At 41.1% G+C, this 24,831-nt stretch overlaps 1 protein-coding gene across 12 annotated transcripts in view; it reads right to left on the bottom strand.

The window, feature by feature from the left end:
- Nucleotides 1-12,264: 12,264 nt before the first annotated feature.
- Nucleotides 12,265-24,831, bottom strand: part of LOC106091156 (dnaJ homolog subfamily B member 6) — a 138,210-nt gene continuing 125,643 nt past the window's right edge. For all 12 annotated transcript variants that reach the window (XM_059368694.1, XM_059368700.1, XM_059368696.1 and 9 more), the window contains 3 exons: nucleotides 13,465-13,665; nucleotides 13,091-13,382; nucleotides 12,265-12,995 (listed from right to left, as the gene is read on the bottom strand). In XM_059368694.1, the coding sequence (XP_059224677.1) occupies nucleotides 12,890-12,995; nucleotides 13,091-13,382; nucleotides 13,465-13,665 (599 nt within the window). In that variant the 3' untranslated portion in view covers nucleotides 12,265-12,889. The remainder of the gene's footprint in view (nucleotides 12,996-13,090; nucleotides 13,383-13,464; nucleotides 13,666-24,831) is intronic.

Raw genomic sequence — 24,831 nt, 5'->3', positions numbered from 1 at the left:
CAAGGCTGTCTACTACTAAATCTTCAGTGCTTAGCGACGGAAGAAGAAAAATATTTGGACTACCCTTTGCAACAATATAGGATCTGTGTCTCCCGTTCCCCGTACCTTTGAGAAGTTTAAATCCCGGAATTCTTAGTCCACGAACCAATCCTCCACACATCCACGGTTCCTGGATAAGAACCACGTCAAACTCCCCAGCCATCAGGAGGACCTTTTGTGCCGCCGAAGCGGCCTTACAATGTTGGAGATTTATCTGTAGAAACCGGACCATTGTCAGGATTCAGAACTTCTACCACTGTTGTGTTAGACTCGTCTTCTGACTCCACCAGGAGTTCATCCTCACAAGATTCGTTAGAACTTGTCATGATGAGCTTCCGTACGCATCCAGGGGCAGGTGAGAAAGCTGTGGAACCACTCTTTCTCAGGACACTAGACACTTGCGGTGTGGACGACTTCTCCATAGATGCTTCACTAACTGCTGCTGTCGAAGTACTTTCTGAGTTCCGTGCTTCCCCGCTGGCACACACTTTGAGCCCAATCCAACTGGATGACACACCCATACAAGGTATGTTCGGTCCCGTTTCGATGCCATTTCCTCGTGTATCGATTGTGGCAGGGGGATTTTCAGTCTCCTGCAATCCGCCAGACTTTAGCCATGTGGTCGATAGTTCCTCAGGCATGTGTTCAGCAACAACTGCTGAGTCGTCTCCTGATTCCCCAACCCCACCGCTTCTATTGACCTTCACTTTCAACTTGTTGAATCCGTAGGATACAACCCCTTCAGACTTGTTAAGCTGGAGTTTAGTACGAATACTGCATCTCTCCAGTCACCATCAGCCTCATCCAATCCCCCAATCTTCCAGTCGGTGGGTGAAAGATTTGGATTACATTCCCATAGTCTTCCAAGTATCGCCTCACGATCTGAGGGAATCCTTGGTATCCAAGCATGCGTCCATTGCTCGAGAAGGAATATCTTCCTTCTTGATTAAATCTAGAGCAGCACCTGGCCAGATCTCACCAATCTTTTTTAGCGCACAACGATACATTTCAATTGAGCATGGATCGCCGAAGGCAATTAGTCTTTATCGGCCTCTATACCAGCCTGCATCGTCACAAACTGGAAGAGACCCAGGAAATTCCGCAAGGACATCGGAATATACTGATGACAGTCCATTGACTATCCCACTCCAATTATTCCTAGGTATGCCGCCCTGTTCTTCTCCCTTGTCGACAACTGCCATCACAAAACTGTCTCCAGCGGCATTAGCAAAGGTTCTTGGACCCATCTTGCTGTTGTTTGCCCTAGTTCTATTAAGCATGGGATGCCCTCCAGGTGACCGCAGCATTTTGGCTGTCTGCGGTGCAGTTTCCGAATCTAGACGAGTAGTCTTTGGGGTAGCCTGTACAGTTAATTCGCGATACCAATTTAGGGAATCTCTCTCCCTATTAGTGAGAGTCTTAGGACCATTTGCACGAAGCCTCTCAATAAACCTGAGAGCGATGCGTCTTGTATCATTACAACCTCTTAAAAGGCGTGGTGGTTTGCCTGGGAAGGCCGATGGCCTAGGCAAATTATAGGCATGCGACGAAGGAATAGGTTCGGCCTTGTCACTTAGACTCGAACCAGGTATCTTCGTCAAAAGCACCATTCGTCTGTCCTTGTCATAGGTGGAGCGATGAGGGTCACGCCCACTAGGGCACTGGAGACTATTCTAGATATGATGACAGTCCATTGACTATCCCACTCCAATTATTCCTAGGCATGCTGCCCTGTTTTTCTCCCTTGTCAACAACTGCCATCACAAAACTGTCTCCAGCGGCATTAGCAAAGGTTCTTGGACCCATCTTGCTGTTGTTCGCCCTAGTTCTTTCAAGCATGGGATGCCCTCCAGGTGACCGCAGCCTTTTAGTGGACCCTCCCTTACCTTACCTTATTTTCAGAAACGCCAGATCTCGGAGATGGGTGGTGCGATTTAAATTTTGTGTGCTCTCATGTGTGGACCCCTTCCCCAAAACACCCCCCAAACAGGACTTATTTACTGACCATGGAAATATGGGTCTTAAATAAAAGGTATTTGAGTGTAGAATTAGTAGATATCCAAATAGGGGACCAAGTGTTTGGGGGGCAGCCTCTCCCCAAAAACCTTCCCCAAAGGGGACAAATTTACGACCATAGCCATATGGGGCTCAAATGAAAGGTCTTTGGGAGTAAAGCACGAATCTGATATCAATATTTGGGAAAAGTGTTTATGGGGCCACACCACCCCCACAACACCACCCAAATAGGAAGTATTTGCTGACATTTGCAATATGAGGCTCAAATAAGAGGGTTTTTAGAGTGGAACACGAATCCGATATATATTTTCAAGCCCAACTCACTGAGTGGCCGCCCACCCTCAAGCCGGTCATGTTTGCCGACTATGGAAATATGGGGCTCAAATTAAAGGTATTAGGGAGTAGACCACGTGTCTGATATCAACATTTACACACATATGAGGACGTCGAATAAAACACCTCATGCCAAATTTTGTTTAGATCGAATCGAAATTGTGGCTTCTATAGCCTTAAAAGGCCACATCAGATGAAAGATATATATATGAGCTGTATCTAAATCTGAACCGATTTTAATAAAATTTTACACACATATGAGGACGTTGAATTAAACACCTCATGCCAAATTTTGTTTAGATCGGACCGAAATTGTGGCTTCTATAGCCTTAAAAGGCCACATCAGATGAAAGATATATATGGGAGCTGTATCTAAATCTGAACAGATTTTAATAAAATTTTACACACATATGAGGACGTTGAATAAAACACCTCATGCCAAATTTTGTTAAAATCGGACCAGAATTGTGGTTTCAACAGCCTTTAAAGTCCAAATTAGATGAAATATTGTATATATACGGGAGCTAAACCTAAATCTGGACCGATTTCGTTCAAAATCAAAAGCGTTCGTCCTTGGTCCAAAAAAGAGACTTGTGCAAAATTTCATGACAATAAATGCCAACTGTAACTTGATCACAAGAATACATGGACAGACAGACGGACATAGCTAAATCGAACCAGGAAGTGATTCTAAGCCGATCGGTATACTTATCGATGGGTCTAGCTCTTCTCCTTCTTAGCGTTGCAAGCAAATACACAATGTTATAACACCCTGTACCATAGTGGCGATGTAGGGTATAAAAATTGGAAACAATTCTTATCTAGCAACTTAGCAGCAAAATTAGCAAAGCTAAACTTGTTTCTCTGTGAAGCTTTCTTTTCGACTATTCGACTTCAAATTCGACACCCGCTGATAATATTCCTTGGTCGAAATTGAAATCGCGATACGGGTTCACCAGTCAAAAAAATTGAATAAATGTACTTTTGCTGTTTTTTACTTTTCTTTGAATAGAAAGCATTAAACAATGGTCCAAGCCGGACAATATCCTGCAATGGAATCCCAATGAAATCTTTTTACTACAAAAAGATTTTACGAATAATGATTTCCTTGAGAGTTAGGTACGAAAAACTTTGATGAAATCTGACGAGTCAAATTCCATGTTAACAATTGTTAAAATAGGAAAGAATTTTGTTCAATGCTATCAGTCAGCACATTTTTTCTATGAGAGCAAGATGTTCTACATTTACGTTTGCCGCTGGGACATTTAAAATCAAATAGAGAATATCTTAGACTAGTTGAATGGAATGTTTTCCAAAGAATTTGCTTTTTGAGAATATTGGGAAAGAATTAAAATTACCATTTTTGAGGAGGACATAACTTGTTTATTAGTTGACGAAAATAAATCAAATAAAATTTAAAACACAAAAAAAATCGACAGAGAAAGAAAAAAAATTATGACTGAAATAACTTAAAAGTCTCCTCGTATTGCTGATTTTTAGTTTTACCAAATTTTCTTAATGTATCTCCAATTAATTAGGAAAACAGCATGCATATAGTAAGGGCAAGTCGACTGAAACAGCCCTTCACCTGAACTGAATCTGTTGCAAGGTGCTATGCGAACGAAGATAGCAGTGGGTCACAAGCGTCGTTGTCGTTACCTTCTGCGTCCTCGTCGTCGGACTATGTGACCCTCCCGATCTCTCCCGTGCGGCAATATACGCAACAGCAGCATCCCAGCCCCAACATATTGGTCGCAGCGATCCAGGAGACAAATCTGACAAACACCTACAGCTTGCACAGTTGTCACGAATATAATGTGCTACGTAAGGATCGCTCATGAAATGGAGGTGGGGCCTTCGTGATACATCATTCCGTGCAATATAGACCCATCTGGCCTGACGCTAGTGACCCCTACATGGAGTGCATGGGGATAGCAATCAGGTCAGGTACTGCGGAGATAGAACTATACAACTTGTACATACCGCCGGTTGATAGCTGTGTCCCAATTAATGGACAAGCTTATAACCCCGACATAAGTGGTTATCTGGCCATAATAGTCTGATTCTAGGTGACTTTGCAGATGGCATAGCAGATTGAAGGCTCCACGTTTTACGCGGTGAATGAAGATACCGCCACTAGGATTACGAGGAGGTGTAGCAGCTCGCCAGACATTTCCATTGCATCCCCTGATCTCCTGAGTGACGTATCCTGGCAAGCCGTCATCTCTATGGGTTCAGACCACCTCCCCATAATTCTCACCATCGACCGACCACCCGACTTCATTACCTCTGAGCGCCGGACGTTAATCAATCAGAAGAAGGCCGCTTCAGTGCACTGGCACGATGGACAGCCATCACAATTTACCGTGGGCGAAGTTACGAATGTCAACCGTGCCGTTAATTCATCTAAGGCGTCCCGCCAGATGCAGCCGCCTCAATTCCTATAGAGCAAGGATTGATGCCGACATGCAAGATGTATAGTCGATTGTGACCAGGGACCACACGATACACGTCACCTGTTTAACTGCCCATCCATACCCACTCGACTTAGACCCAGACCCCCTTAGTCGCAGAGTTCCTGTATCTTGACACTCAACAGAATCAAGCAGACGAAAGATAGAACACAACAAACTGCTACAAAAACAACAACAACCTAGTCGGCTACATAGAGGGTTCTGTCGCTGTCAAGGAATATACAATGTTGTTGTGGTAGCAGTGTGTTGTACACTGAGGCGGCAGGCCTTGTCGATGAAAGACTCCATCGGGTCAATCCGGTCCACGGGATTCAGGAATATAAAGGAAGGAGCTGGAATTTCTAGGCATCAACACTACTGTAAGATAGATTATCTGAAGATCTAAAAAGATGGGAGAGAATATTTCATTTATTAAAAGCGCAAAATACCTGTGTGTAATGCTCACTGTCTGAGCCGCTTTGTGATAAAAATTACTGTAACACTATTTCTGATAGATCCCATTGGAACTACAGTATGGTAATAGAAGTTACAGACTTCTACATATATGGATTGTACCAAGCTAGACGGCCAGATGGGCTTTGGGGTGTACTCTACAGAACTTGGACTGGTCATATTGAGAAGGTTACCCGACCACTGCAGTGTGAATCAAGCGGAGATCTTTGCGATTAAAGAAGTGGTGGAATGGCATAGATCTAATGTAGAAACGGCGATTGTCATAAGTATCTTCTCAGACAGCCATTAAATCCCTGGAGAATGTATTTCTGAATTCAAAAACCGCCTTCAACTGTCACAGTTAAAGCTGAACACCTGCTCATCTGTTTTGGGAGCCGGGCCACAGAGATATCCCAGGGAATTGTAGAGCAAACGAGCTTTTGAGACTAGGAACTACTTTACACATTCCAGGTAATCCACAGGTTGTGGATAGTGGAATGCTCCATATGGAGTAGTTGCAACGGCAGTCGCGGACAATCAGCGGTATCAATAGAATGGGGTTGAATGGAGGATAGGTAAAGGTTAAACAGTGCCGGAGAAATCACACCGCCTTGGGGGATTTTCTGTTTCACTCTACGGTGCTTCGACTTCTTATCCCTAAATTCTATGACTGGCGACTACACAGAAAATTCGCGACCCAGCTTTTCAGGCCTGGCTTGAGCGACGTATTGGCGATGTCCTCAAATAAAGGGTGATTTTTTTGAGGTTAGGATTTTCATGCATTAGTATTTGACAGATCACGTGGGATTTCAGACATGGTGTCAAAGAGAAAGATGCTCAGTATGCTTTGACATTTCATCATGAATAGACTTACTAACGAGCAACGCTTGCAAATCATTGAATTTTATTACCAAAATCAGTGTTCGGTTCGAAATGTGTTCAAATTTTGACAAATTTTGTTCAGCGATGAGGCTCATTTCTGGTTGAATGGCTACGTAAATAAGCAAAATTGCCGCATTTGGAGTGAAGAGCAACCAGAAGCCGTTCAAGAACTGCCCATGCATCCCGAAAAATGCACTGTTTGGTGTGGTTTGTACGCTGGTGGAATCATTGGACCGTATTTTTTCAAAGATGCTGTTGGACGCAACGTTACGGTGAATGAACACATTTCGAACCGAACACTGATTTTGGTAATAAAATTCAATGATTTGCAAGCGTTGCTCGTTAGTAAGTCTATTCATGATGAAATGTCAAAGCATACTGAGCTTCTTTCTCTTTGACACCATGTCTGAAATCCCACGTGATCTGTCAAATACTAATGCATGAAAATCCTAACCTCAAAAAAATCACCCTTTAGTTTGACATGGCTGACCGTGTCGAATGCCTTCGATAGGTCCATTGCTAAGAGAATCTTACATGGATGGGTTGATGACGCCAATGCAAATCTGTGCTGTGATGGCATACAAAGCATGATGATCGTCGAATGGAAATTCTCCAACGAGGCTCGAGATGAGTAGCTCCTCAACCGCTTTGACTACTGCTGAGAGAAGGCAGATCTGTCTGTACGACATCCCCTTACTAGAGTACTTTTCAGGTTTTAGTAGTAGGACAATTCTGTCTATCTTCCAGTCATCGGGTACTATAAGAGTGTTTAGAGCCATGTTGGGGACAGTCGTAAGGTACTCGATTCCGTTGGGGCACAACGCCTTCGTCTTCGGTATGTTGTGTTGGCTGTCTTTCGGCTAGGAGAACACGTATACGACGAAGGGCTCTCCTCCTAGCCCTGTAACTCTCGGCATGATTTTAAATTGACGATTGAACAACCTGGCGCATCTTTTCGGATCAGTCACAGTCACGTCGAAAGTGACTTAACAGTAGACCACAGCTTTCCTAAACCGGTACCTAAGTTACATTGCTCCAAGTGTTCCAGCCACAAATTTAGCTCGTTGATTCTGGGGTTAGTGGGGTCCGTGCAGCGAATCCCATCACGCTCGTCTGGGAGTACCATTGCCTGCGCCGGGAAATTGAGCCGCACTTGGGGTATTCACACTGGTATAAAGCGAGCGGCTGTTGCGTTATTGATGTCTCGGAATTTCCTCTCGCCAACGATCTCTGAAACTGACCCAATCGGTCTTTTTCTGATATATTAACGTCCAGTGGTCAGAGGTTATGAAGTCGGGTGGTCGGTCGATGGTGAGTATTATGGGGAGGTGGTCTGATCCCAAAGAAATTGCGGCTTGCTAGGATACGTCATTCAGGAGATCAGGGGATGCAATGGAAAAGCCTGGCGAGATGCTACACCTTCTCGTAATCCTCATTCACTGTGCAAAACGTGGAGCCTCCAATGTGCTCTGCAAAAGCTATGCCCCAGGTGACGGCCAGCGATTATGGCCAGACAGTAGCCCACTTATTTCGGGCTTGTAAGCCTCGCTATTAACTGGGTCACCAATAGCTCTGTTTAGCTCTATCTCGGCAGTACCAGACCTGTCCGCTATCCCCATACACTTCAAGTTGGGTCACTACCGCCAGGCGCAGGCGAGATGGGTCTATACTGCACGGAATGTTTTATCATACAAGCCAATCTCTCACCTCCATTCCTTAAACGAACAAACGAACCACTGTATCCGTAACAACTGTGCAGGCTGCAGGTAGGATCACTGCAACCAATAAGTTCTTCCGACTCATAAAATCCATTATCTCGTCGATCTTGACTCGAAGAACGTTGTAATTCAACTGCAAAAATGATACACTTCCCGGCACTGGCCTGGCAATATTGGGGCTGGGGTACTGCTGTTGTGTATATTGTCGCACGGGAGTGGTCAGAGGGGTCATATAGTTCGACTACGAGGACGCTTGTGACCCACTGCTGCCTATGTTCGCACAGCACCTTGCGACGTATTCAGTACGACTATACTCCCGTAGTGATGTAAGGCCAGAGCAAGATCGAAAACGTACCCATTCCATGCACCGGTTACAGCTCACAGACACCGATGATGGAGGCGGTTCAGGCAAACCTAACAGAACTAGGGTCCGGGGTTCTTTTCATTCCCGACACGGACCAGAAGTGTGCCGAGAAGGCACACCGAGATGTGCTGCTCCCATGACGAAAAAAGAACTAACACGTACACTGAGGGTCAATCCGGTACGTACAACCGGCTGCCATGGGATTGGGATTACTTTGGTTGTTGTTGTTGTAGCAGTTTATTGTGTACTATCTTTCGTCTGCTTGATTCTGTTGAGTGTCAAGACCCAGGAACTCCGCGACTAAGATGGGGTGCGTCCACAGGGATCAGGGTCTGAGTCGAGTGGGTCTGGCCGGGCAGTTAAACAGGTGACGTGTATCGTGCGGTCCCTGGTTACAATCGGGACATACATCTTGCACGTCGGCATCAATCCTAGCTCTGTGGGAATTGAGGCGGCTGCATCTGCCGGAACGTAATTGAGCCAGAACCACTCTGGTTTGCCGGGGGAGGTCGATTTCTTCGGGTGCAATGGGTGGCGGTCGTTCTCCAAGGACTACATTCACCCGGTAGCCAATTAACGCGTCTGCTACCGTGTCTGCATGAATGTTGTTCAGACCCGCTTGATATGCCGCTTGATCTAGAGGTTCTCTCTTGTAGCGCTGGACCTCACGCTCTAGATCGTGTAGATCAACCTTAAGGCTTCTGGGCGATGGGTATCTATCCACAAGATGATGATTTGGATTATTTCTGCGATAACAGCCCAGAAGGTATTGCTTAGACAGCATGTAGTTATGTCTTCGCACTGGTAGGATCTTTGTCTCCTGATGGAGGTGGTCCACATGAGAACTAAGGAGACAGCCCGTCGCAGTTCGGAGGGCGGCATTCTGACAGATCTGAATATTATTCCACTGCGTGTCACAAAGTTGACGTGACCACACTGGCGCTGCATAACTTACCACAGACCGGCCAATTGCTTTGTACGTGGTCAACAAGGTTTCTTTGTCTGCACCCCAAGTGCTGCCAGCGAGTGACTTGAGGACCTTGTTTCTACTTTTGACTTTATTGCAGATTGCTGTGGCATGTGGGGAGAAAGTGTAGGAGCTGTCAAATGTGACGCCAAGTATTTTGGGACACTTGATGGTCGGAATCATTTCTCCATCGACCATCACAGTCAGCTCAGAATTCACCTAACGCGTATTTATAGTGAACAGTGTGGCTGAAGATTTGGTGGCGGATATCTTCAGATTTCTTGCAGCGAAATATGAGCCAAGCTTGTTGAGGTAGACGTTCAACCTATCGCAGATGTCATCAATGGGTGGGGGGCCTGATGCCATGATCGTACAGTCGTCCGCATATGATACAATCTCTATGCCGTCTGGAGGAGGTGGGATGGAGGATAGGTAGAGGTTAAACAGAGCCGGAGATATCACCCCACCTTGGGGAACTCCCTGTTTCACTCTACGGTGTTTTGACTTCTTATCCCTAAATTCCACAAATGACTGGCGGCCACACAGATAATTCGCGACCCAACGTTTCAGGCCTGGCTGGAGGGACGTGTTGGCGATGTCCTCAAATAATTTGGCATGGCTGACCGTGTCGAATGCCTTCGATAGGTCCAGTGCCACGAGGACCGTCCTGTCACATGGCCTGGGTTGATTGAAGCCACGGCAAATGTGTGTGGTGATGGCATGCAAAGCTGTTGTTGTGCTGTGCAGTCTCCGAAATCCGTGTTGATGCTCGGCGAATGGAAATTCTCCTAGGAGGCTCGGGAGGAGTAATACCTCAAGCGTCTTAGCCACTGGTGAGAGAAGGGAGATCGGTCTGTACGACTCCCCCAAACTCGGGTCCTTACCAGGCTTCAGTAGCGGGATCACTCTGCCCATTTTCCAGACATCGGGAACTATAAGAGTGTTCAATGACAGGTTAAGGACTGTGGTAAGGTACTCAACTCCAGGTAAATCCAGATTCTTCAGCATCAATGTAGAGATTCCGTCGGGGCCCAACGCCTTGGAAGGTTTGGCGCCACGGATGACATTCGTAACTTCGCCCACGGTAAATTGTGATGGCTGTTCATCGGCTCGGAGACCACGAATACGGCGAATGGCTCTCCTCCTTGCCCTGTCTCTCTCGGGATGCATAATAAATTGACGGTTGAACAACCTGGCGCATCTCTTCGGATCAGTCACGGTTAACTCGCCAAAAGTGACTGAGGTCCTATCGTCCCGTCTACCGGGGTTCGAGAGAGATTTAACAGTGGCCCACAATTTGCCTGCACCGGTGCCTATGTTACATTGCTCCAAGTGTTCCAGCCACAAATTCCGCTTATGTTCGTTGACTACCCTGTTTATTTCCAGATTCAGCTCGCTGATTCTGGGGTTAGTGGGGTCCATAGCACGAATCCCATCACGCTCGTCTGCGAGTACCACTGCTTGCGCCGGGAAATTGGGTCGCACTTGCGGTATTCGACCGGCTGGTATAAAGCGAGCGGCTGCTGCGTTGATGATGTCTCGGAATTTCCTCTCGGCCACAAGCACATCAGAGGGGGGTGGCAGTTCATTGAAGCGGCGATTGGTATACTCTCTGAAGCCAGTCCAATTGGCCTTCTTGTAATTGATGAACGTCCGGCGCTCAGAGGTTATGAAGTCGGGTGGTCGGTCGATGGTGAGGATTATGGGGAGGTGGTCTGACCCCAAAGAGATGACGGCTTGCCAGGATACGTCACTCAGGAGATCAGGGGATGCGATTGAGATATCTGGCGAGCTGCTGCACCTCCTCGTAATCCTAGTGGGGGCATCCTCATTCACCGTGCAAAACGTGGAGCTATCTATCTGCTCTGCCAAAGCTATGCCACGCTGGTCGTTACCTAGGGGAGAATGCCATGACGAGTGATGTGCATTAAAATCCCCCAGAACCAGACGACTATGGCCAGATAGCAACCCACTTATGTCGGGGCTGTAGGCCTGGCCATTAATCGGGACACAGCTACCAACCGGCGGTATATACACGTTGTATATCTCTATCTCGGCAGTACCAGACCTGACTGCTACCCCCATACATTCCATGTATGGGTCACTAGCGTCAAGCGCAGGCGAGATAGTTCTATACTGCACGGAATGGTGTATAACGAAGGCCAATCCCCCACCTCCATTCCTTGAGCGATCCTTACGTAGCACATTGTAGCCGTGACAACTGTGCAAGCTGCAGGTGTTAGTCAGCTTTGTCTCCTGGATCGCTGCGACCGATATGCTCTTCCGACTCATAAAATCTACAATCTCATCAATCTTGCCTCGCAGTCCATTGCAGTTTAACTGCAAGAACGATACATTTCCCGACACTGGCCTGGCAATAGTAGGGCTAGGGTGCTGTCGTTGCATAAATTGCCGTACGGGAGAGGTCGGGGGGGTCACATAGTCCGACGACGAGGACGCCGAAGGCGACGACGGCGACGCTTGTCACCCACTGCTGGCTATGTTCGCACAGCACCTAGCGACATAGCCAGTATGACTATACTCCCGTAGCGAGGTTAGGCCAGAGCAAGAACGGAAATGTACCCACTCCAAGCACCTGTTACACCTCACCGACACTGACCGATGATGAAGGCGGTTCTGGCAAACGGAACAGAACCAGGGTCCGGGTTTCTTTTCAATCCCGGCACGGACCAGAAGCATACGGAGAAGGCACTCCGGGATGTGCCTCTCCCATGACGAAAAAAGACGAACACATACACTGAGGCGGCAGCCCTTGCCGATTAAGATTCCATCGGGTCAATCCGGTGCGTACAACCGACTGCCATGGGATTGGGATTACTTTGGTAATCGATTATTGCAAAAGTCAAATAAAGCATAAGTCAAGAATTTTTTTAAGTATGTAAGTAATATTTAAGTTTTATTTCTCTTTTTTATGACTCTTTTTTTAATTGATTCTTATTTTTTTTTTGTTTATGCTTTTTTTCAGACATTGTTTGACATTTGTTGTATTTGATTAACTATGTCATTAAAAATTGTTGGTTTAATGTATATGTTATTTTTATTATTAAAGCAAAATTATAATTAAACTAGCGAACATCTTAGATTTGTAGTTACAGACTAATCTTAAAGAAACCACAAGAAAAGACGAACAAAATCAAACACAAAATTTTAATTTGATATCGTACATAATTTATACATTACTACGTATCAAAGCAGCGATTTCATATATTTTGTCCACCTTTTCTTAGGCAGTGAACTGATTCGGCATTTAAGTAAAAGCAAACAGCTGATTAGCCACCCACACTATCCGCACTTTAGCAGCAAGTGGAATGCTTCGCCATACTCCGCTCCAGTTCAAAATTTGTTTTAATAAAATACTTAAAATTATAATAAAAATTAATATAAGAAATGTACGTAAATCAAAATACCATAAGTAAATTATATATAAAAAAAAATTAGAAATAGAAACATATATATAACAAGAATTTTGTGTGCTTTCTGAGGAGTTGATTATCTGCATTTGTGCAGTGGATTTGCTTCCCATGGCTAACGAGGTGAGTGGAAAAGGAAGTCTAGATTAGGGCTGGGTTGGTCTTCAGTTTGTATCTATGAAAAAAAATGACTTTTTAATGTTGGTAGTTGGTTTTGTGGTGTGGCTTTGCATTCAGTTTGCAATTGAAGAGAGTTTCTGCGCAACTCCGTTCACAGTCTTTGATTTGAGGACATCGTTCTCGTACGAAAATACAGTCTCCTTGCCGTTTTCATAGACCCTAAAAAATGGTGGTAAGAGTTATATTTTGTTTATTACTGTGTATCAATTGCACTTGAGAGGAGGTGCCAATAATTCACTGCAGAGAATACACACCTTTTTGTCATAAGCTTTTTGCCATTGACAAAGGTAGTAGATGTTGAGGTTCGCTTAACGGCACCATTTGTGCCTGCACTAGCGGCACGGCCTCCATTGGACATACTGCTGTAACTAGAAAACGAAGTGAATCCATTCGAGGGCACTAAAAAATCCATCATTGAGTAATTGAGCATGGGGGAAGCAAATGACGAGGCCAATTTCGTGTTTGCTCCATGATGATGGGAGCGACTACTGCTACCCGATGTACCATTCGAACGCCGGCTGCCAGGGTGTTGATAACTGTGAACATCTGCATGCAAATAAATGTGATTATGGTTACAGGGTGTTGCCGCAATCAAAAATGTCACACTTTCATAGAATAATGTACTTACCTCGAAATAGATCTGCAAACGGCGAATTTCCTCCAAAAAATTCTCGGAACACTTCTTCAGGCGGCCGGAAGACAAATGGAAATCCACCCATTATATCAAATTCATCGAACTCGTGCCCATGATATCTTGAAGAACGATGATGTCCTCGCTCTCCCAACAAACCTTCTTTGCCATACTGATCGTATACTCGACGCTTTTTCTCTGTAAAACAACAAGATACAAGCAAAATAATTATTGTTAATTGCTTGCTAATTTAAGCTCCAGTGAATTTGGGCTACATAAAACCAAACGAATCAACATTAAACATTATACAATAATAATCTCGTTAATTGGCATTGAACAGTGTATGCGGTGAAGCTTGTTATTGGGACGATGTCTGCTTCGTTCATTACATTTGCGAGACACAACATAAACAAAATATTTGAAACTCAAGCAATTTCAGTGACAAAAAGGGATTAAACACTAATTGAATAGGATGCAGGCTGAATAGCAAAGCAGGCATTTGAAAAGGTACTCGGGCTCTTTGTATATTAAACAAAGGTTGTAAAAATTGCATCCATTCAACGCCAATTTCCAAATGAAGGATGATGGCTGCCCTGACAACAACCAACAACCACCATGATATACAAACGATGGTGTGACACTCTCATTGCAACGGCTCCATTCATGTGTAAACATATTTATTTCCCCTTCTTTTTTATGCCGCCAAAAGGACGTTTGGAAAAAGTGGTTTAATGCTTTCAATTTCCCAATTTTGTTGCAAATTCTAGTGACATTTGGTCATAAACAAGAGCTAGACTTTGTATTGCTTGCCAAAACACCATTTACAGGACGATTAGATCATTCTGTGCGGATATCTTACTTTTATATTAATATTGAGTTTTTATTTTTTCTTTTTTTAATTTCTGCGAATTGGCTTCCGTATTATATCTCTTATATATAAAAATCAATTTGTGTTTGTTGGTAGGTTTGTTTGTATGTTTGTGTGTTCCTTATAGACTCAGAAACGGCTGAACCAATTTTCTTGACATTTTCACAGATGGTGCATAATGATCCCGTGGTGAAAATAGAGTACTACATTTTTTGATATCTGAAGCGGGGCGGACCCTCCTCTTAACCCTAATTTTCAGAAACGCCAGATCACGGAGATGGGTGGTGCGATTTAAGCTCTCATATAGTACCCTAAAAATAAAAATTTGGTATCCAAATTTCGGATGGGGTACCTAGGGGGGCCGCCCCACCCTAAAACCTACCAAACATATATTTAGACCAATCACGACAATATGGGACTCAAATGAAAGGTATTTAGGATAAGAAAACGTATCTCACCCCTAAATCGGACATATTTACCGATCATGGCAATATCAGACTCAAATGAAAGGTATTTACGAGTAGAATACGAATCTGATATCCAAATGTGGGACCACGTTTCTGGGGGGTGGACCCCTACCCCAAAACACCCACACACAGGACTTATTCACTGACCATGGGAATATGGGACTCAAATGAAAGTATTTGAGTGTAGAACTAGAATCTGATATCAAAATATGGGACTAAGTGTTTGGGGGCCGCCTCTCCCCAATAACATCCCCCAAAGGGGACAAATTTACGACCATAGCCATATGGGGCTCAAATGAAAGGTCTTTGGGAGTAAAGAACGAATCTGATATCAATATTTGGGAAAGGTGTCTAAGGGACCACCCACCCACACAACACCACCCAAATAGTAAGTAAGAGGGTTTTTAGAGTGGAACACGAAAGCGATATATATTTTCAAGGCCAACTCACTGTATGGCCTCCCATACCCCAAAACACCCCCTAAGCCGGTCACGTTTGCCGACTATGGAAATATGGGGCTAAAATTAAAGGTATTTGGGAGTAGACCACGTATCTGATATCAACATTAGGGACCAACTGTCTAGGGGACGTCCCACCACCATAACAACACCCAAATAGGACGTATTTGCTCATCAAGACAATTTGAGTCGTAAAGAAAGTGGAATTAAATATTTATAGTTTTTAGGGCCAATACCCCAAACCGGACATATTTGCTGACATTTGCAATAAAGAGTTTAAATGAGATTTGAAAACGAATTTGATATCCAATTTTGAGGCCAATGACAACATGGGGTTCAAATAAATGATATATATATATGAGAATAGAGCACGTTGCTGATATATTTTCCGGGCTTAGTGTTTGGGCGACCACCCTAATACCCAAAACACCCCTAAATCGGCCATATATACCGATGATGTCAATGTGGAGCTTAAATGAAAGGTATTGGGGGTAGAGCAAGTATTATACCCACTTTCGGGACCAATTTTCTGGGGGTCCACCCCTTTCCCAAAATACCCCACAAGCAGCAATTTTTTTAGTGACCATCGCAAAATGGGGCTCAAATAAAGGTGATTGGGAGTAGAATACGAATTTGAAATCCAAATTTAGGACCATGTATTTAGAGAATCACCCCTTCCCCAAAACACCCCGCAAAGGGTAAAAAATTTTCGACCATGCCAATATTTGGTATTTAAGATTAGAAAACGAATTTGATTACCTGTTTTGGGCCATGTGGTTGGGGGGACGCCTCATCGTGTAAACTCCCCTAAACCAATGGCAATGTGGGGTTTAAATAAAGGTTTTTGAAAGAAGAGCACGATGCTGATATTCTTTCACGACCAAGTGACTGGGGGACCACCTCACCCCCGAAAACACACCTAAATGAGAGTAGCGGGCTGAAATAAAGTATTTTAAGAATGGAGTACACCTTACATCCAAACTTAAATTCGTAGACCAATAAAGATCATATGGGATTCGGACAAAGGCACTTATATTGTTAAATTGTTAGTCAAGCGATATACAATTTGCGTAGCATGGTATTTCACTAAAAGCTCTTTAATTGTCGAAAATAAATATTCCAAGGAAACTTTTGTTCCATATAATATAAAAGAAGGCGCAGCGGAGCGGGCCCGGGTCAGGTAGTATAATATATAAATATACATAATACAATAAAAATTTTGGCCATAAACATTCCACTAAGGAACAGGGGCAAACGTCTCACATATCAATGAGTGCAGTCCGATTCAAGTTTAAGCTCAATCATAACAGACAATCAAGCTCTGTTAGAGACAGTGAGGACCGGGAGCAAGTCTTCTATTTACAAAATTCATTTGTTATGATTTTTCATTCATATACACAACTTCATGTTAAGCAAGTAGCAAATAAGACAAATAATCGTGTATTAGAACCAAACAACAATAGTTCTTAGTATATTATATTGTTATCGATAAGTACATTCCAGTATTCCAATGTAATCGAAAAAGAAAAGACTCAATAAATACTACTACTACTACTACTACTCAATCATAAGAGGCCTCCTTTTTATAGCCGATCCCGAACGGCGTGTCGCAGTGCGAGACCTCTTTGAAGAGAAGTTTTACATCTCATAGTACCTCACAAATGTTGCCAGCATTAAGAGGGGAAAACCACCGCTGAAAATTTTTTCTGATGGTCTCGCCACGATTCGAACCCTGGCGTTCAGCGTCATAGGCGGACATGCTAACCCCTGCCCTACGGTGGCCTATATATAAATATATTTTGCGCTAATTATAATTTGATTTGTCTCAAATTGGTCATATGGTTTCAACATGTATTTTCACGATTTCGACAATCGTTTTAAAATACTATTTATTGCCATAAAATACTACGCAAACTGAAAACGTTAAGCAAATATTACTTTTAGATATTTTAAGAAAATAAATTTTGACCATTTTTTATAAAAAACCACCTTCATTCTGCTCAAATTCCTTCGAACTCCATTTAATCGACAAAAATTATTTTTCGATGGATGCCCATATTTAGAATCATGTCTTTGTACGCCTCTTTACCTCTTTAAAAAAATCTATACTTCAGAATTTTTCGAATTTTTTGTCAACATTTTGGGAATTGGCCTGGTCAATTTTCACCACAGCTTTTCCTACATACCTTATTATTCCCAAAATTGTTCTATTACAAAGGCTTTTCTATTAACAAATTTGAGCTAATTTAATGTGCTATCATGTGTATTTATTGTATGTATAAAAATTAAAAAAGGATAAAAAAAGATTTTCTTGAAAAAAAAAAATCCACAAGTTGTAAATTTTGAACATTTTTATTATATTTCGAGAAGATTTAGTTAAATGTGCGTTTCTCGCGAAAGTACCAAACGATCAGCATCGTTTGGGTGCCGGGTCAAAGCGGAGTAAGGGGCAATGAAAGAGCAGACGATTTGGCATTTGAAGACCAGAGGACTGCCAACAAACTTAGTTAACTCGAAGCCTTTCGGATCGACGCAGTCTGAGTTAAGGGCGTGGTCTACCAACGCTCATGTAACACTGTTGAACAGCGAAACGGTCGGTAGGATGGAGAAAACCTTATGTGGCGATCCGGATCGTGAGAAGACGAGGCTATTACTGAAAGGAACTAAGAAAAAGGTTAGTACAGCTTTAGGTATCATAACGAGACACATAGGACTACGAGCTCACTTATGCGAAATCGATGCGACAAGTGATAGCATGTGTAGGGTATGTGTGGAAAATTCATACTTTGGAGCATGTTTTCAGAAAATTAATTACATCAATCATTTATTGAACAAATCCGGATATTTTTTTTTTAATTAAAAAACTAATTGGTTCAATAATTTTTTAATTGAATCTGAACTTTTTTCAATTACGATTCTACTTGAAATGTTTGTCATTTTCAATTAAAATATATTCGATCCAATAATTTTTTTTTTAATTGAATCTTTTTTAAACCAGACAACAACAACAACTGTCTGTTCATATAAACTCTAGTAATACTGCAATAAAATTGTCATTTGTTAACCGATTCTCTCGAAATTTGGCAGGAAGGATTTTCTTATGACTCTCGATATTAAAAGTGAATATTATAGAAATCTGTTCAGATTTGAATATAGCTCCCACATATATGTTCGTCCGATTTGCAGTAATACAGCAATAAAATGGTCATTAGTTAACCGATTCTCTCGAAATTTTGCAGGAAGGATTTCTTATGACTCTCGATATTATTGATGAATTTCATAGAAATCTGTTCAGATTTAGGTATAGCTCACATAAATATATATCGCCCGATTTTCACTCCTAGACCCACTGCAAGCGTATTAATTGACCAATCTTCCCAAAATTTTGTACAACGCTTTCCTCGACGAATTCCACAATATCTATAAAGTTTGATTGGTTGAGATTTAGATATAGCTCCCACTTCCCGTCATTTGTCAACCGTAGTTATTACATTTTGAACATATTTGCTTTGCTCGAAATTTGATACAGGAGTTTTAATAACCTATCTGAATACATCCGTCAAGGTCCATTAAAATTGGTTCAGAATTAGATATAGTCCCACTTTTGTATTTAAAGGGTAGGTGTAGGGTATTAAAAGTCGGCACCGCCCGACTTTTGTCTATCCTTACTGGTTTTAACTGGATCAATTAAAAAATTAATTGAAAATTTAAAATTCAATAATTTTATAATTGGACAGATTAAAAAATTAATCGAAAATTTCAAAAAGTTTCAATCATTGAATATGCAATTTTTTTAATTGAAAAAATTTTTTAATCACCTTTTTCGAAAACTGTGTTTGATATTATAATTTTCGGGATTGAAGCAGTTGCAATTAAAAAATTAATTGAATTAATTAGTTTAGTGATTGAAACCGATTTTTATTATTTTCTGAGTATGTCGTTGTCCGGTTTTCGAGGCTAACAGACACCGATACTTAGGTGGAGACACAATCGCAGACATGAACCAACTAAGGGGTGTGTTATGGTAAACAATTAAGGATTTTGTAAGTAGCACGGAATTCCTCTCTTAGATTTTCTTTTTCGAGGGTACTTTTTAGCATTTAATGCGCATAGTATTGTGCTTACTGGTTTAGGTGTATGTCCATAGTGGCATGGGGCAGATTGTTATCCGCACCATCTTTCAATCTAAACTAGCTTCTTGAGAACCCATTTTTTTTCATTAAATTTCATAAAAATTTTATCTTCAAAAAAATGTATAATAAAATATTGTTTCCAAATCTCAAAAATATAGTCCTTAAAAAAATTGTATTGCATTTTGATCTTTAGAGAAATTTTCATTAAAATTTTGTTTATAGAAAAAATTTTATTAAAATTTTGTTTTAAGAATAAATTTCCTTGAATTTTCATTTTAGAAAATTTTCTGAAGCAAAAGACAAAGTTTTAGAAAACTTTTTAAGGACAATCCTTGAAACATTTTCTAAAACTTTGTCTTCAAAAATATTATTTTTAAAAACATTTTTTTCTTAAAAAAAATTTGACTGAAATTTTTGAAAAATTTCATTATCATTTTGTCAAAACTTTAATATGTAAAGCTTCTGTCAACAAACTGACTCTTTTTATTATATTTTTCAAACAAACAACATTAAAGGAACAAGCTAGTCTACTTAGTTTCATCAAAAGTTTCTTATAAATACGAGTATAACAAGTTATCATATTACAGTTCGGCCAACCTGACAATTTGATTGCCCACAATCATGATATAAAAATTGTGTATATTATATAAGTGTGACCAATAACATAAATCTATAACCTAGGTGTCAACCATTTCCGAAGTCGCTTTGCTTCAATTATACCCTTATATGGGATCTGTGTCAGTTGACAATTGTCAACATCTCTCACAACGTAGCGATCATTATCTAATACTTTTTCAATAATGTAGGGACCACGATATTTTTCTTATTTTATTTCTTATTCTTCCCAACTGTATTGTCAATATTCATAATAACAACATAATCACCCTCATCGTAACGTTTTGCCGGTTCATGATGTTTGGAAAAGTATAATTCGTTGTAGTTCTGAGATCGCTGTATAGAATTCAATGCCTTAACCCTCATATCCCTCAAATTTAGTTTCTCCTCATTACCCATTTTCTTATCTAGATATTCCGACAGCTTATCTACCACCACCCCTCGTTGATAACATGATTAATGTTATTTTTCAAAATGAATTCAGAAAACTCCAATGACGTAAAACATGATCCTCTGTCCGAGATTAGGCGTCTTGGTCTACTGTAATAACTAAAATACTTTTCGAGAGAACAACAAACCTCCTTAGTGCTCGTCGAATTTACAGTATAAAGTCGAACAAATTTTGTAAAAGAATCAACTACCACTAAAATGTGTTTTCTTTTCGATTTTAATGATGGAAGTGGTCCGAAGTGATCCACGTGTATCGTATCGAATGGCTCCGCCACCTTTGGAATGCTGTACATGTTCTGTTGGTTTATTCTAGCTGGAGCAGCATAAATGATACATTTTATACAATTCTTAATGAAGCTATCTATCTTATTGCGCATGTCTGGGAACCAAAAATTCTCTCGAATCTTATAATAACATTTATCTGTCCCCAGGTGTCCAAGCTTCTCATGTATCATTCTTATCACATTATCTTCCATTTCCTTTGGGACATATAAACAAACGGTTGCACCCACTTTCTTAAATAAGAGACCGTCTATTAGGTCAAAATCACATATCTCTTCCTTTTCCAAACGTTTACATAAGTCCTTAATAACAGGATCTCTAGCTTGGGTCAGTTGAATTTGGACATCGAGTTGATTCGAATCTACAGAGCAAATCATGTTACATCCCACATGAGGGGATATTTCCTTTTCTATACATCTGCTTAACATATCCACATGACCCATAGAAGAACCCTTCCTGTGTTTGATAGAATAGTCATAGTTCTCTAGTTCCAATGCCCAGCGGGATATCCGAGGATTAACTTGTCTCTTGTTCAAGGTCATTGTAAGTGAATTGCAATCTGTGACTATGGTAAAATGTAATCCTTCTAAATACACACGAAACCGGCGCAACGCGTAAATAATTGCGAGTGTTTCCAGTTCGAAGCTATGATATCTCGATTCTGCATTGGTTGTAGCCTTTGAAAAAAATGCTACGGGGTGGAACTTTTTATCATCCTGACGCTGCATCAATATTGCTCCGAATCCATGAGAACTTGCATCGCAATGTAACTCCGTATCGCTTTTAGGGTTATAGATAGCTAATACTGGGGCCCGAAGTAAACGAGACTTTAATTCACTAAAGGCCTTTACACATTCTTCAGAGAAAACGAATTTTTTCTCTTTACGAAGTAAATCTAACAATGGCCTTGCAATATTTGAGAATGACGGAACGAATTTCCTAAAGTAGGAAAACAACCCAAGACAAGTTTGTAATTCCCTATGATTCCTTGGCATTGGTATTTGTTTCACAGCTCGCAAGTGATTTTCTGTCGGCCGTATACCTTTTGGGCTGATTAAGTATCCTAAATACGCTAAACTCTGATAACCAAATTTACATTTAGTTAACTTGATACCTAATCCGTACTCAAAAGCACGTCCAAGTACAACCGCCAATGTCTGAACATGAGAATCGAAATCAGAGGATGCAATCAATATGTCATCCATATATATAACCACTCTATGGTCCTCTATTAAGTCGCGAAATATACCATTTATAAAGCGTTGAAAGTTTGCTGGAGCATTCTTTAAACCAAATGGCATCTTCAAATACTCGTACTGTCCAAATGGGGTTACAAATGAAGTGTATGGAATTGAATCATTATGCATTTCTATGTTGAAAAATCCATCCTTCAAATCCATGAGGCTAAACCATTTTTTGCCTGATATGCTCTCAATACAGTCCTCGATGAGGGGTAAAGGAAAGTTATCCCTAATAGTCTTTTTGTTTAACGCTCGATAATCTACACACATCCGCGTTTCCCCTGTCTTTTTCTTTACCAACACAATTGCTGACGTGTATGGAGAATTGCTGTAACGTATTATTTTCCTTTCTAACAAATCACTAACAATCTTCTGCGTTTCCTCACGATCACGAACCGACAATCTACGGGGAGAGCAGTGTATTGGAATATCATCAGATAATTTAATCTGCATCCTATAATCAGATGACTTTTTATCAATTCCCTTTGGAGTTATATAACGATTATGAATAAGATCTTCTAAAGTCTTCTTCTGGAATGAATTTAACAAAGGATTTAGATCAATATCGTCCGTACGTATCACTTGGGAATTCACAGAACTATCATAAGAATTGCTTATCGTAGATGGTGTAGACACCGAGGTTATATTATTATTGTCATTTATTTTTCTTGTGGATTCAAATACTTCTATATCATTCGTAGTTTCCTTGACTTGAAGTAATTTTACATTAAATGCATGCATAAAGTTCCGTCCAAGAATCATTGGAACATGAATGCTCTCGTTCGGAACAACAAGTAATTCTATTTGTTTAGACGATTTTTTAAATTTTATTAAACAAGAAATATTTCCATATATTTTCAAAGGGGAATTGCCAACTCCAACATACGAAGTTGGTATTAAATTCTTCGAACGTATCACACCAGTCGGTAATAAAGACATCTTAACCAAACTAATTGGGCTACCGGAATCGATCAAACACGAAATATTCGCAGAATTAGTATATTTGGATCCACAAGAATATTTAAAGGCCACACTTACCATTTGTGTTGTGTCTACAATATCATTACTACAAAATATGGGAGCAGTAACATTCATCCTTTTAGGACAATCCTTGTAAAAATGTCCCATTTGGAAACAATGGAAACAAGATCCCGGTGGACGTCGAGGCTTATTGCAGGTGTTCTTCATATGTCCAAATTGAGAGCAATTGAAACATCGTATGCCTTTAGTATTGTCACGGCCTTCTTTATGAGTACTGACTGTTTTTGACCTGCGTTTCTCGTATCTATCTATTCCATGCATCAATTCTTGTAATGAGTTTGATCCGTATAGAATGGATATGTTGTTGGTTTTATCTTCCATTCCGTCTATTATAATGTCAACCAGTTCTTGCTCGTTGATTTCGCCTTCTGCTGCAATAGTTTGCATTGCTACTATATAGGCAATACACGGCTCTGTTGGCTTCAACTTGCGCAAACGCAATTTTTGATAAACTTCTTCTTGCGTTACCGTTCTCTTGAAAATGTCTAAGAGCGATCTCTTCAACTCCTTATATTCTTTGTAATTTGAATTTCCATGAACTCTCGCGCAGTTCCAACCAGCAAATATCTTAAGCACATATATTTTTCTTGGTCAGTCATATTTATAGTGTAGCTTTCAAAAGAGTTTATCCATTTTTCAATATTTCGTCCATCATTCCCAGAAAATTTCGGAACCATCATAGAGAGCTCGTCATAATTGATATTTGTAGAAACCTTTTTTCCACCGTTTTCTAAAGATTCAATTTGGTTTCGAAGAGCCAACATTTCTTGCTTCAATCTCAAAACTCTAATTTCACTCTCTAGTTCATCAGCTTCACGGGATAAAACGCTTGAACGAATGAAAGGGTCTGTTACCTGTGATGGAACAGAAGGTCTAGAAAATTGTCCTCGAAGTAAGTTTGCAGGAACGGAAACTGAGGAATAATTGACGGAGGGTACGGAAGAAACAACACAAGAAGATACGGAAGGAGGTACGGAAGTTTGTGTTTGCGGAAGAACATCACAGGACACGCCAATTGCTCTATTGTTAAAAGCGACACCCAATGTATTTGTATTCATTAAATCGGAAATAACTGATGAAGTCCGGGCGGCAGAAATAGAAGCAGCAGTCCCTGAAGTACCAGGAAATTGTCTTTGAACTGTATTTACAGGAACGGAAGCAGAAGAATTATAGACGGAAGGTACGGAAGAAATTACGGAAGGAGGCACTGAAGTCTGTGTTTGCCGAAGATTTGCACAGGATACGCCAATTTCGCTGTTATTAAAAGCGACACTCAATGTATTTCTAGATATTAAATCGGTTGAAGTCCGTGCGGCAGAAAAACAAGCGGCAGTTCCAAGAACCAATTCAGTTTGATTTGTGGACTCACCATTACATTGAAATGACTGAAGCAAATTTTCAGGATCGGCAGTTGCGGAATTAATAACGGGAGTTTCCTTCAAAGTATTGGATGACATTGTAGTGACGGTTACAGATGAATTCCCAGCAGAATCAGAAGAAACCACATTTCCAGAAGGCAATTCAGTCTGCTTTGATGGACCACCGTTAACTTGCAAAGAATCATATAATGTTCTCAATTGTGCAATTGACGCTGTTTCTGGAAATTCCACATTTGAAGCTTTCAAAGCTGAAAGAATTCTTTCTCGAGTAGGGCGTGAATCCATATTTAAAAAAAAAATTTTTTTTTTTTTTTTTGAATCTTCTTTTTTTTTATTTTTTTTTTTTTTGGGAACCCCACACCTGAATTGTAAAGCTTCTGTCAACAAACTGACTCTTTTTATTATATTTTTCAAACAAACAACATTAAAG

Source organism: Stomoxys calcitrans, chromosome 5 (assembly GCF_963082655.1).
Source record: "Stomoxys calcitrans chromosome 5, idStoCalc2.1, whole genome shotgun sequence".
NCBI lineage: Eukaryota > Metazoa > Arthropoda > Insecta > Diptera > Muscidae > Stomoxys > Stomoxys calcitrans.
Note: the sequence above shows the minus strand (reverse complement) of the source record. Positions and strands in the feature narration are given on the sequence as shown.